At 38.0% G+C, this 15,118-nt stretch overlaps 1 protein-coding gene across 4 annotated transcripts in view; it reads right to left on the reverse strand.

Moving 5' to 3' along the window:
• The window catches only part of tcf12 (transcription factor 12), a 285,014-nt gene that overhangs the window by 60,392 nt on the left and 209,504 nt on the right, over window positions 1-15,118 (reverse strand). For all 4 annotated transcript variants that reach the window (XM_039770242.1, XM_039770241.1, XM_039770243.1 and 1 more), the window contains one exon: window positions 13,334-13,386. In XM_039770242.1, the coding sequence (XP_039626176.1) occupies window positions 13,334-13,386 (53 nt within the window). The remainder of the gene's footprint in view (window positions 1-13,333; window positions 13,387-15,118) is intronic.

Here is a 15,118-nt window from a genome sequence, read left to right on the forward strand (position 1 = left end):
TGGCGATCAGGTGAGTGGCTTTTGAATCACAATGCTCCTGCCCGCACAACATAGAGTGTGCAGCAGTTTCTCACGATAAACAGGATGACAATGGTTTCCCATCACCGCAACCTCCCAAACCGATTCCCCAGACCTTGTACCCTGCAATTTGAAGAATTTTCCTTAAAGGAAAGTGTTTTCAGGATGTAGAGGAGGTCAAGAAGCATACGATGGAGGCACTGAAGGCTATCACTTTGCAAGACTTTCAGAACAGTTTTGAACAATGGAAAAGCAGTGGGACAAGTGTACTCAGAGTATTTTGAGGGCGATTAAATTCTGAGAAATATACAATTAAAAAAAAATATACACACACACACACTGCATATCTATGTGTATAGAAACATACTGTATATACAAAATATATAGCTACCTGATTGCTCTTTCAAGTGTCCCAAGACTATAAAACAGGCTTTCTATTGCTGACCATTTTTCCTAAGCTTTTCTAGTATTGCTCAAAGTGAAAGGCTCTATACAATGACAAGGAGAAGATCATCATTTTGTTACATAAACTTTTTATTTTTTGTTACATAAAGTTTTCACCAGGCTTGGCACTATTCTTCTGCTCAAAGGCACCATGTACGACAGGCTGACTGACTGTTAACACATTTAAATGCAGGCTTCTTACTGAATAAAAAAAAAAACACTGTAATGCACAGAAGTCAAGAGTTAAAGGAAAGATATCTGAAACAGCAGGAGGTGTCTTTGAAATATGTGTTGTAAGCTAAAAGTGGTGAACTAAGCACTTTGTAAGTGAAAGCTAAAAATACATTCCACAGTAAAGCAAAATATTAGGCATTTTGGCTCCAAAGTGGTCTTAGGTATGGAATGTGTAAAATTACACAGCTGCTGGTTCACCGCTTTCCCTGGTCAACTCTGACTGGGATATTCAATCTTGCTTGTTTAACTGTTAACAAAAAAAAAAACCAAAAACTTATGGCTTGTAAGTTACTGTAGAGTAAAGTGCCACATAAACAGAAATGACGAAAAATGACATTAATTTCACATTTTGAAGAAAACACAGGTATGTTCATTTACTATGCAGAGCTCAACTATCAAAACTCCAGAAAAGTAAGAAATCTTTATTTTACATTGCCTTTGTCATAGATAAGTAAGATGAATAGCAGATTCTTTCAAGTGACCAGTTAAGTGCAAAAGCAGGGAGGAGATATTCCAGCTTTTTATCTACTTCCTTCAGGCAATCCATCCATTTTTGTATGGAAACCTTTTCTGTTCAGGGCTGCAAGGAGCTGCCTTAGGCCTGTCTATGTTAATTGACAAGCCGCTTCAAGTTCTATACTACCTGAGCATTTATCTAACATTTTTCAACAAGGCAATACAAAGACTAAACTCTCAGTAGTTTAGAAACTGTTTCTTTTTTTTCTGCCCAAAATAGCTGTTAGCTATCAGTTCAAGAATACTGCAAGTCAAAACTCTCAGTCTGGTCAGAAACTCAACACCACCCTCTTGTGGAAGAAAGTATTAATATGAAGTTAATACCGTGTAATGGCCTCCCAGATGCAATATATTCTATAGATGAGCTGCTTTCCTGCATTTAAAGTTGGTATTTATTAAAATACAAGCTCAACATTCCAAATGAAATATTAATTGCTTGTAATAAGTAACTCTTGAGGTCCCAAAACTGTGGGAATGAAAAGCAGCCGCTGTGTAGATCTGACTGCCTTTCAATACTGCACATGAAGTAAATGTGCTGAAGTTTCAGATTTCCTTTGCAACTCTGAAACAGGAGCTTACTTTGACTGCACTTTTATCTTCTGAATCCATGCATGGTAAAAATATTGAGATGCACAACACATTCACATCACCACCTTACAGGTGGTTGGCAATACAGACAGTAACAGAATAGGAACCTCAACACAAGGGTAGCAAAAGTCTGTTCCACTTGTTGGGCGTTAGAAATATCGCTACAATTTACAATGTACCTGTGAAAATACAGACTACACAATTTGAGGGGACAAATCGTATTTATCTGAGAAATAATATGGGGACTAAAAAATAGAACCTTGACAAAAATTTTAAAAAGAGAATAAAGAAAAAAAAACAAAACACAATGATCATTTCAGGAATTTGGGTGACATGTAAGTTTTACACTATGTCCTTCATCAGGTTCATCATCAGTAGGTGTTTTACAAAGTAATCCGTAGAACATGCAGGATCAAACAACAGCATACTGCAAAAAAAAGGTTTTTTTTTTTTTTAAATATAGTGCCTTTCATCAGCACAATCACATGGTACTTTATAAAGACATCTCCTATTCATCCTCTGCCTTTCCTATTATCAGGCCAGTGTCACAAAGGGCAGGAACTTATCAAAGCTCAAAGCATGTCTGAATGGGACAACACATGAAGTCAATCAGTCTGATAGCATCATAATCACAGACAGGCACCTGCACGAACACACACATATCAGTGTAATACAATGAAACATTATTCCATAGTGGGCTGAAGAAGACAGTCTAAGCACAACACAGACAACACAAAGACTAACTTGAAATGCAACAGGATCTTGGTGGACACAATGGTGCAGCACCACATTTCATCACCTCAAAAGGTTGTGATCAAAAAGACAGAAAACACATCTATTCTTCAAAAAAAAAAAAAAAAAAAAAAAGACCGATCATCACTTACAGTAATTGAGTAATGAAAAAATGTGGAGAGGTTCCCTGCAAACACTGCAAAGAACACTATTAGCCATAACAGAATCAAGTTACTTTCTGATAATAATCCAGTCACTGTCACCATGTTAACAATCTATATCTTATGGAGAGTCCTTTTGCACATGCAAGACAGACAGAATCCATCTGTCATTTGTTTTTTTATATTTCAGGATCTGGACAGATTTTGGTGCAAGGCAGGAATCAGGGGATCTGCCCTGAACAAGATAACAATTAAGAAATCATATATTTGACTTGAAGGTGGCATGATGGCATAGTGGGTACTGGATGCTGGTTTGAAGAATCGGAAACCTCTGATGCACAACAGCACAATACAAGTACAACAGAGACTGCAGTTGGAGAAACATGCCATATAGGTCCTTAATTGGCTACTTCCTTAAATAGTACATGTCAAATGTGAGTGGTGCTTGAGAAGACGACTCTGGGATGCTGGCCTTAGAGGCAGAATTTCAAAGACACTGTTAAATCAAAAGAAAGGCTAAAAGTGAGCAAATCATTTGGAATCACCCATAAATTTACCGTCTTATGTCTGTATTCCTTTGGCCATATTAACCTTTTCTTTCCTCTGCTGCATATAACACTAGTATTTGGTGTGTATTGAAGAAAGCAACCAATTAAGGATTTGTAAGGCATTTGTTTCTCACATTACACACACTCATATCCTCATCCTCTTGTGCAGTTGTGCATCTGGGCCTTTTCCTTTGTTTTCTTTTTGGGTTAGATCCAATGCAACCTCTTCTTTACAGATTATAGTGGACACCCTTGTATGAAATTGTCAGCTAATTGGAAATCTGTCGCATAGAACAAAATTCATTCTACAAAACAGCCAATAGACTGACTGACAAGAGTCTTGAGAAGCGGTTTTGTTTTGGGCATTCGTAAAACCAGAATTGAACTTTAGCAATGTCTATACTTTGCAACCCAAGAAAAGCACATTTACCTGCTTTAGGGACAGAATACCAAGCTTCAGCTCTGCTAACAAAATTACAAAGGTTTCTCAAATAATAATAGCTTTTAAACAAGATTAATTCAGATTAAGTTAAGCAAGTTTATAATTTGGGCATCAGAGAAATGGCTGCTGAAATTGGGGCTTTAAAGTCTTATGTGAATGATAAGTTATAAATCAGTCATTTCAATCAGAAATAGCCATTTGCAACATTAGTAATGTATTGCCCTATATTTTTAAGGTACCTTTAAAAAATATCACAGTCTACCAAATAAATTATACATATACAGGTATATGGTGTGTATATACACTCACCTAAAGGATTATTCGGAACACCATACTAATACGGTGTTTGACCCCCTTTCGCCTTCAGAACTGCCTTAATTCTACGTAGCATTGATTCAACAAGGTGCTGAAAGCATTCTTTAGAAATGTTGGCCCATATTGATAGGATAGCATCTTGCAGTTGATGGAGATTTGTGGGATGCACATCCAGGGCACGAAGCTCCCGTTCCACCACATCCCAAAGATGCTCTATTGGGTTGAGATCTGGTGACTGTGGGGCCATTTTAGTACAGTGAACTCATTGTCATGTTCAAAAAACCAATTTAAAATGATTCGAGCTTTGTGACATGGTGCATTATCCTGCTGGAAGTAGCCAACAGAGGATGGGTACATGGTGGTCATGAAGGGATGGACATGGTCAGAAACAATGCTCAGGTAGCCCGTGGCATTTAAATGATGCCCAATTGGCACTAAGGGGCCTAAAGTGTGCCAAGAAACATCCCCCACACCATTACACCACCATCACCAGCCTGCACAGTGGTAACAAGGCATGATGGATCCATGTTCTCATTCTGTTTGCGCCAAATTCTGACTCTTCCATTTGAAAGTCTCAACAGAAATCGAGACTCATCAGACCAGGCAACATTTTTCCAGTCTTCAACTGTCCAATTTTGGTGAGCTCATGCAAATTGTAGCCTCTTTTTCCTATTTGTAGTGGAGAGGAGTGGTACCCGGTGGGGTCTTCTGCTGTTGTAGCCCATCCGCCTCAAGGTTGTGCGTGTTGTGGCTTCACAAATGCTTTGCTGCATACCTCGGTTGTAACAGTGGTTATTTCAGTCAAAGTTGCTCTTCTATCAGCTTGAATCAGTCGGCCCATTCTCCTCTGACCTCTAGCATCAACAAGGCATTTTCGCCCACAGGACTGCCGCATACTGGATGTTTTTCCCTTTTCACACCATTCTTTGTAAACCCTAGAAAAGGTTGTGCGTGAAAATCCCAGTAACTGAGCAGATTGTGAAATACTCAGACCGGCCCGTCTGGCACCAACAACCATGCCACGCTCAAAATTGCTTAAATCACCTTTCTTTTCCCATTCTGACATTCAGTTTGAAGTTCAGGAGATTGTCTTGACCAGGACCACACCCCTAAATGCATTGAAGCAACTGCCATGTGATTGGTTGATTAGATAATTGCATTAATGAGAAATTGAACAGGTGTTCCTAATAATCCTTTAGGTGAGTGTGTGTATATATATATATATATATATATATATATATATATATATATATATATAGTGGTACATGGCCGGCCATTCATCCCGGCCAATATCCCCAGGCTGCAAGGTGTAACAGAGGTGCCCAAATGCCAGCAGGGAATTATGGACAATGGAGTTTTTATCCACAGCCCTGGTGGATACCACGGGAGCCACTAGAAGGCGCTGCAAGGAGGAGCAGCAACTATTTGCCCTACACCCCGGAAGTACGTCCGAGTCACATGGACAAGAGGAATGATGTGCTTCCAAGTTGAAGAAAAGTGGTGTTACCAGTCACATGGACGGAGACAGAAGAAACACTTCCGGGTCAAGGACTATAAAAGGACTGTGGAAGATCCCAGACATTAAGCTGAGTCGGGAGGAAAAGTGGCAACGCGTCTGGGAGTGGAGGATTGTATTGATTAGTGATTTAGTATTGTGATTTGCATGAACATTGTGGAGTGTAGGGTGCTTTGTGCACATTATAATTTTATATACGCATATATGCATACACATATCTATAGGGTGGTCCAGATCTAATTATGCAATTTTCATTAAACTATAACTTAAGTTTATTACATAGAAAATCACCCGAAAAATCCCAGACCATCGAGAAGTGTGTGAAATGACGAGATGAAGAATTGACTTCATGCTGAACTAGAATCGTCACCACACAAATCAAAGCATTCCAGACGATCTGGATCTGCATAATTAGATCTGGACCACCCTGTACATACACATACATGCGTGTGTGTGTGTGTATGTATATATATATATATATATGTGTATATTAAATGTGGAATAAATAAATAGAAAACAATTTAACAGACAGTGCAGATTAACGGCCTTCATCTACCTGTGTATACATACACATTTTTTGTGTGCACATACATTTGTGGGCTTACTTGAACTACTATTGTAAAGCAGTCTACAGGTCGATTTCTGTCCTTAGTTTATAAAGCATCTTTTTAACGTCAACACAATCCCGTGGTGACTTAAAAGCAAACAAGATCACTAAGCAGTCCAAGATAAAGTAGCTTACAAGACAATTCAACTACAAGATAAATGGACAGGGAAATGTCTCAAAGCACAGACTGAATGGCTTCCAGCTGACAACACTTCAGTCTCTCGTGAAAGTCACTGCTACTGCATTTACCTGCACTTTGCCATTTTACAAGCAACAGGTAGGAGAGTTTCCGAGAGGATGGAAACAAAAGAGAAGTGTTTCTCTCATTAATTTTTTTTTTGAAGAAACCAACTACCTTTACATGAAATGACATAGTTTTCAAGATATCTTTTTTCCTTATACCTTGCATTTTTATTTTATACAGTCCAAATCTGTAAAGTCACTGAAAAACAATGCTTTGTCAACAGGTGGTAAATTCTCAATAATATTAGTCATTTTAGTATGTTCTGGTACATAAACATAAAATGGTTCATACATCAGACATTTTATCTATATACATAGGTAATGGTGTGTATATCTGTATAAAGTATCAATATAGATACATATACCATACATGTAATACAAAATGCATGCACTCTATTCAATACACAATAAATAAATATACACACAGAGGCACACACACACCATATATTTTTAAAAGACAAAAGGGTCGCATGAAAACACTATAAAAGCTTCTAACAAAAGACAGCAAACAGGAAAGGAGATGAGAGCTCAATATATTTCTTCAGATCTGAGGAACACAAAGCTTTGCTTATTCCCACGTTACTTCACAGGAAGGCCTCCAAACTGGAAGCTGAGGTGCAGCATTGATCTTCTATTATATGCCGAAGTTCAAAGAAACGCATGGCAAGCCAATCTCAGGACTGTAGTACACCTCTCTTCCTGCAGGTGGCCCTATGAGCAAAATTCTGAGGCACTGGTCATCACTCCCATTTCTCGTTTATTATGTTCTTTATTTTAAAAAAAAAAACAAAAAAAAAAAACAGCCAGCCTTCAAAACTCTAGTAAAATTTCAAACTTTATACACTTCAAAGAACAGGGGGACAGCAGCTCACAGCAAGCTTCCTCACTCCTGCTCTTTTTGTTTCACAGCTCTCCTCTTAACATTGCTTTCCAAAGAATGAGACTGTTACTTGAACGATCTGTCAAAAGCAAATGACAATCTTTTTGTCATTCACAGCCTGGGCTCCAACGAACAGCGCTCCCTTAAGGGGAGAAGAACCAGCCACACAGCACTCCCCGCCCACCTCAGCTAATAGAGCAAAAGTCACAGCAAGCGTTGTGATTGTTATCTGCAAGATGGCACTTTAGAAAGGCAAGACTGATCTCAAACACAACTCGCTACAATCCAATTGCTCCATATCTCAAAGGGATCGACTTTCAAAATATCAAGATGGGCTTTGATGCAAAATATCACCAAAAAGATTTCCTAAGTGTAGGATAATGGTTGTCCTACACTCAGGAGGCTAGCACGTACAACAGTGACAAAGCTGAAAGGTAACAGGGATTTATGATAATACCATGTATGACCTCAAACTTCATAATTCAGACTTGGAAGTTATGACACATCGTTAGTCTAACAGTATAGTTTGGCTTGATCAGAAATCAAGCACTTCCCAAAAGTATTCCTATTTTCACTAAATTACCACTATCTGGGAAGTATGCAGTGATGCCCTCTAGTGCCGAATTTGAGTCAACAAAACATGGCTGCCACTCTAGTCTCCAATTAACACTTATTTCTCAAATATGGAATTGGCTATATTGTGATTTTTAAACAAAGCACATTCAAATACATCAATGGCAGAAGTGAACAGAGGCAAGTGTGATGAATGGATGCCAAACAGGCACTGGCTGGTCTATATTTTATTTATATATGTATATGTATATGTATATGTATATGTATATGTATATGTATATGTATATTGTCTGTTCAGGGTTCTTTTCCCACAGAAATTTTTGTTTCAGGTCCTCTGCAAACGATGCTAGAGTATCCTGCCGACCACTCCACTGTGGTAGATAGGGGGCACTCTCGCTCCCTTGAACCCCTGTCCACGACTCCAAACACCAGGTAAAAGTCCTCAGATTGACTTTATTAAATTTCCACAGTGCACAAAGCACACTCTCCACCACTATACTCAAACTCACAATAATAAATCACAACAAACAATCCTCCAGCTCCCAGACGCGTTGCCACCCTTCCACCCAGGTCAGCTCGCCGTCTGGGAGCTCTCACAGTCCTTTATATCTCCTGACCCGGAAGTGTTCCCAATCCCCAGTCCATGCGATTCTCAATCACTTCCGGGTCAGGTAAAAGCTCTTATATATATATACATACATACTGTATATTAACAGCATCTAGCATTATACACTTAATATTGTCATAAAGCAGTCTGCACATACTTCGTTTATAGCAATATAGACAAAATCTGCACACACTCTGTGTGTCATTTTCAAATTTTACTCAATACCTTGCTCCACAATAAAAGTTACTCAGTAAATGGCCTTTGGGTTGGAATGCAGGATTCTGATATTTTTCTTCAACTTGTAAAAAAAACAAACAAATTGAGCCATATGAAACAGATTATTTCAATTAAAGTATACGGTAATTCTGACTTTGTTGGGGGAGCAGTTACCAGGAATATCTCAACCAAGCCCTGTTACAGACTTCCTAATGACGACCTGTAGGTTTGTCAGTTCCATACTAAACTTTTACGCGAAGAGCCTGCATTTGTAAGCCACATCTAGTGCATGGGAACCATGGGGTGTCACATAACACACAGGATTGACAGTGTAATATAGAAAGTACAAACAAGCAAGTAGACTTTTCAAAACTGTGAAGTATGAGGCATTACATACAACTGAAGAAATATCCTATTTTTATCCAAAAAGACATGATAAAAATTATGTAGATGTTATACAGAGAATAAAGTTTGATGGCAGCTGGTACATAATATATATTATTACTCAACCAGAGTACAAATAAAAGTTAGTTAAGTTAATTTTGCATATATGAAAAAGAGAAAAAAGAAAAAACAAACAGTCAGATAGAAATGGATATAAGACACAGAAAAGTTAGAGAGGTGCAGCTGAAATAACAGCTTGGAAAAATTAAAATCTCAGTTATTTGGGGCATTTTTGGTTCGTGTACCTTTTGGTATTTGAAATTTTATTTCAGAAAATATTTAAAAAAAGAAAGAGAGACACTTATTTGATTTTCAACTTAAAAGGGAAAAAATGAAAAACGCAAAACAATTACTTTTTTCCTTTTGTTCTTTTGCACATCAGAAAAGAAAAATGCAAGAAACAAGAAAACACCCTTTATTTCGCAGTAAGTAACAACAATATTCATAAACGAACTGCTACATCAATGAAGCAAAGTTTGCAAAGCTAGTATTTTTACCTAAAAGATGCGGCTCAGTTTTTCTGCCGTCATGTCCTCGTCCCGGAGTGTCACTCTTTTACTGTTCCGAAAAACAATGTAATAGTCCTTTCTCTGCTGATGCCGGAGTAACTTCAAGGCCGTCGATCGATGTGTTGTGAGGAGGACTGTTCGCACGTGTTGTCATAAATTGCTCAGAAGTAGTACTACTTCTGGTTTCAGACAACGAAAATGCATCTATTTTGTTGTTTTTGAGCTATTACACTTTCATTATTTGAATCGCAAATAAATCCAGAAAAGTGTGTGTAATTTTAAGTTTATGACTGCTATTTGTTACCATAGAATTAAAAAGTACCTTATTTTCCCTCATTTTATTCTTTAATCAAAAATCAAAATCTGAAAATTCTTTTCATTTTTGCTTCTAAAACGAAATTTCAAATACCAAAAAGTACACAGACCATTTTTGTTATGCTGGAATCAGCAAGCTATAGTGAGCTAAATGTTCTGTTTTTCTTGATTTTTTTTGTGTGTTCTTTACTAATTTAGAGAAAGCAACCATCAACAAATCACCTCTTTGGAGTTTTGGGAACAAACTAGCCTGTACACGACTTTCAAACAATTGGGCACTCCACCCAAAACCTGAACTGCTCAATATGCACTCTGAAGTTATCACACCTAAAAACATTTTTGTCAAATGTATTATTTTTTGTTATACATTTTAAAATATACAGATAACTATAGTTTTTAGTATATTGAAATAATTTCAAAAGACATATTAGCCAAATAATCATTATTATTATAAACACACATCTTTATCAAACACAACTAACACAACATAAAACATGAGTGATTAGAAAGGACTGAGAAGAAACTTAGAGTCCAAGATGTACAGTGCAATAGTTAGTCTCAAGAACAGACGAAAAATTAGAATTGTGCCAAAATAACAGCTGCATAATGGCTGATTAGACCAGAAGGGTCAAGGACCAATGATCTACAAAGGTCCAAGATTCTTTGTAAATGGGTTCATTTTCAAGAGCTGCTTAAACATCAGTAGAGTTGGAGGACTTCTAGTCACAGGAAGATCCTCCACAGCTTATATTATTACATATAGCGTATATTTCATACATAATTTTGATTATGAGAGAGAAAGCTCTCTCAATCCAACCATAACACATTGTAAAATTAAAGCACAGTCAAAAGGCACCTTGTAAGGTAAACAAGCAAACTGCCAGGCAGGTCTTACGTTGAAGCAGGCACTCCTAAAGAAGCAGTAGCCGCACACACTATTTTAAAAAACAATACGTAATATTAGTATATCAGAAAATAACATTATGTGAGATTTTGTTACCATTTTTATAATTTCTCTCCTTGCAAGTGTAATCAGAATTAAGCAAGTTTGGAAAAGGGATGGAAGAAAACACAGAACCAGGCTAAAACCTATTTGGTCATTTTTTTCCCCTCATTTACTGAATAGGGAACTGGAATCTATCATGGCAGCATTTTGTGCAAGTCAGCAACCAACCTTGAGTAGGGCTCCTACCAAGTTCAGGGCACCTTCACTCATACAGTACCAGTTTAGATCGATCAATTAATGTGACAAGCATGTTTGGGAGACTTGGGAGAAAACCCACAGTAACACTTGGAAAACATGTAAACTCTACAAAGACAGCATTTGAGCTCTGACTGAGAAGCAGCAATGCTAACCACTGTGCCATGTTTTAATTATCTACTTTAAATAATTTAATATCAGTCACTATTTATATAATTTACCTCCTCTTACAGTGAGCAACATCACAAGATTATTTACAAAAGCTCATGGGACTAAAGTCTAAAAAAAGACAAGGAAACAAGGTGCAATTCAAGATTATTCAAATACATTAAGTAGCACGGAAATGTGATAGTATACACCAGTAATTATAACTCTTCTGTTATGTAACTGTATGAAAAGCAGTTACCATCATTTTTATGAGACTGACTCAGCTGAAACTTTGCTGCTCCACATTAAATACTTATTGATTTTGAATAGGGATGGTGGCCTTCCCCCCCAACCCCCCCCATCATTTCCTGCCACCACTTTTCCAACAGTTGTGTTAATCCAGCACAAATCACCTATAGCCGAGTTTTAAATCCACGACTGCATAATGCACAACGGTTAAAATGTAAATTACAAAAACTATTTTTAGCTGCTGAAAAATATTCCTAGCCTGGGGAATAATGATTGGTAGCATTGTGCTCATTTTGTTTATCAAGCAGCTATTCAGCGTCTAGTGGGGCCCGAGTGCTTATGCAAGCAAAAGCTTTCAAGAGCGCCGGCAGCTGCAATCCCGCCTTCAGGTAGGCTGCAGGTTCTGAGCACAGCTGCCCCAGGCAGTAAGAAACGCATCATCTCCATCTGGAATGAACAGTGTGTGTGTGTGTGTGTGTGTGTGTGTGTTGGGGGGGAAAAGAGGGGTGTTGTGGTAGCAGGAAACAGTTCCCTTCTCTGCGCCTGCCTTTTTTTTTTTTTTCCGCCCCGCAGTCAGCCAAAGACAGACAGCCCAGAAGAGGTAAAGGCTAGAGAGAAATTCCTCCAAGACACCCATGTGCACAACCTGGAGTTAAAAAGGAATAATAACAATAATAAAAAAGAAACACACCCCCACCCACCCCAGCACCAGTAACACCACATCAAGATCTTATTCCCTGCTTCTTGGCTGTCTGTGCACTTTGTTCCATTCAGCATATAGCGCTTTGAGTTATGACTCATCCAAGTGCACCTGCGTCCATGTGTTAAGTACTGACAAATAAAAGCCCAACATCCATTTACACAACAAAGAGATGTACCCCGCAAGGCAGAGGATCTCTCTCTCTCTCTCTGTTTCTCATTCTTCACTGTGCTTCCCTCACTTGTTTGTTCAGGGGAGAAAATAAATATATAAAAATAATTTTCCATAGTTGCCCAGAGGTGTTTTTTTTTTTTTTGCTTCCTGTTCAGTTTGTAAACATAAAGTCATTTATATTACAAATGTATATATTAAAAAAGGAGACGACTCCACCTTTGAAACATAAAATGCATTTAAAAGCAAAGAGCACACTGCCACTGCCAAGATTATCACCGCCATTAATGATTCTTCTCCCCACCCCTCCTTAACCAAAACCCTTCCAACCTTATTCATCAAAGCCCCTTATTCTCAGAGGATACATATTCAAGCAAAGACAGATCAACAAACTAGTTGCTTTAAAGCCTTTCTGATGCCGGGCTCAAGTTAGGAAAGGCTTAATGAAGGCTTTAAAAATCCACCAGGGCTTCACAATGAGCCTCCGACTTGGTGATTTATGCATATTAATAACCCCAGCCCTACTGAGACAAGCTGAGCTCCACTCTTCCTTCGAATCTTAATGTCTTCAGTTCCACTGGGATTATTACAAATGTAAATTTCTAAGATTCGCAGCTATTAATCTCTGCCTGTCCTCCTGTTCAGCAACATAATGACTAATTAAACATCCAAAGACCTGGATAGGCGATCTTCTTTGACAGTTTCTGTCCTGGCTATCGTCCCAGGAGAGGTGCTCATTGGTTCACTCGGACAAGGAGGCCAGAGTGTATCTACAAGCCACAAATCACAATCGGGCCAGAGGGGGGAGAACCCACACCCATACATACTTAAGGCTACACTATGGCAGGAGACCACAAAGGCAGAATCCATTTATTTATTTTCAGAATGTTTAAAAAAAAAAAAAAAGAGAAAGTTTTTCAGCAACCAAAATGTAAAAATGGCAGCTTTGAAACTTACAGAGGAAGGCAATCCAGGGGGCACTTTTCTGACTTTCTTCGTTTGCAAAGGATCTGAAAAAATTTGATAAATAAAAGTGTTATGAGATACATTTAACCAGGTACTCTTGATGCTGTTAGAGGACACAGTGAATTCCAAAGAGCTAGTAATAAAGGAAAATATCATGTAAAAAAGGCCCTGTTTTTTAATGTGTCAGATTTGTTTTTTAATAAAACTACAAAAAGTCAAAAGTTTTTCTTCCCTTATGCTATGATTTGTTTCTTATAATTAGGTAAAAATTCACATAGGTCACTCCTGATTTTATTTGAAGGTGTATTCCTATTCAGTTTTTTTGAAATACTGTGCTCTCAGTCATTTGAAAGTTCCTTCTATTTAACAGACTTCATTTAAATTTTATTTATCACAAATGCCTAGTATGATCGTTTCCATATTTCTATTTTGGGACACAGACACTCTGAGGGTTACACAGCGAATGAAATGTTGCGGTCTCAATCTGCCATCGTATATTAATTCATTTAAGTTTCTATTTCCTAATAGTGAATACCATCTCAAGGCTCACAAAGTACACTTGTTTGAACATTTCTGCCATGGTAGTTCTGGTGGGGCATGAATTTGCAAGCTTGTGCTTTATAGTTGAATACATTATCCACTAGGGGGCTACAGAGTCCTTCATTCATTCAGTTTTCATTTTATATAGCATCTCCCTTTGGTGAGAGGCCATCAGAAGACATTTTACAGGTATAGTACCACTGTCTTCAAATAGTACTGGCAGTTAAAGTGAATCCATCAGGGTCCCAGAATGCACAAATGGTGGAAAATCAAAAGGAAGATTTGTAATTCAAGATCCAATATCAGCCACTAGAGGGCACATGGTCATTCATTTTGCACCCTTTAATAGTAAAAGCCATCTTGAGGCACATGACTGGCATGGTTCACTTGCTTCTGTGTTTCTACTATGTGAGCACTGGCCTATAAAATGGCTTACTCAAGAATACACAGTTATCCACTGGAGTTAAACATGGCCCATTGATTTCATAAAATCTAATGTTTGGGTCACAGAGATGTAGTGCCAAATCAGACAGCTTCACAAACAAGATGGAGCTTCTATCTCTTTCTCTCAACTGGAACCATTTAGAGACACAAAAAAATCCAAAATGCAAGTGTTTAGGATGCGCAAGAAAAACTTGGAATACCCCAAGAAAGACACAGGGAGAAAAGGAAATAATGTAACAACATTCTCAAACCAGTTACAGGCACTCAGGATCTCATAGGGCAGGATTCTAGCAACAAGGTAAGAAATAATCCTGGGCAAAACATGAGTATTAATTAGATAAATATGGAAGAAACATTGATGTGATAAATGATCGGATAAAAATCACACTGCACGGGTTACTGAAAGGGCTTCTGGTCACTGAAAGCAAACTCCTTGTAAATTAGTAGCAGGGTTTTAAAGATTGATTTGTTATTGGAAGCCAGTACAGTCAAGTTAACCAAGAAATTATGTCATTGCATTAAGAGCGAGTTTTTAACCAATCACGGTGAAGATCCATAACCAAAAATAAAATCCTCTCGTGAAAAGTAGGGCCAAAAAAGTCAGTGCTCGCTTTGACAACTTTGAGCTGCCAACTAAATATTCAAATGTTATGTCACTATATTTTGTGCTAGTCTGGTAGGCCATTTGCTTTGTACTGTTCATAAGCACAAGAGCACAATGTTCATCATGAAGTGATTTTTACATAAAGCTGTAATGGTCCTGCTCACCACAAGCCGTTATAAGACTGATTT

Source organism: Polypterus senegalus, chromosome 12, assembly GCF_016835505.1.
Source record: "Polypterus senegalus isolate Bchr_013 chromosome 12, ASM1683550v1, whole genome shotgun sequence".
Classification (NCBI taxonomy): domain Eukaryota; kingdom Metazoa; phylum Chordata; class Cladistia; order Polypteriformes; family Polypteridae; genus Polypterus; species Polypterus senegalus.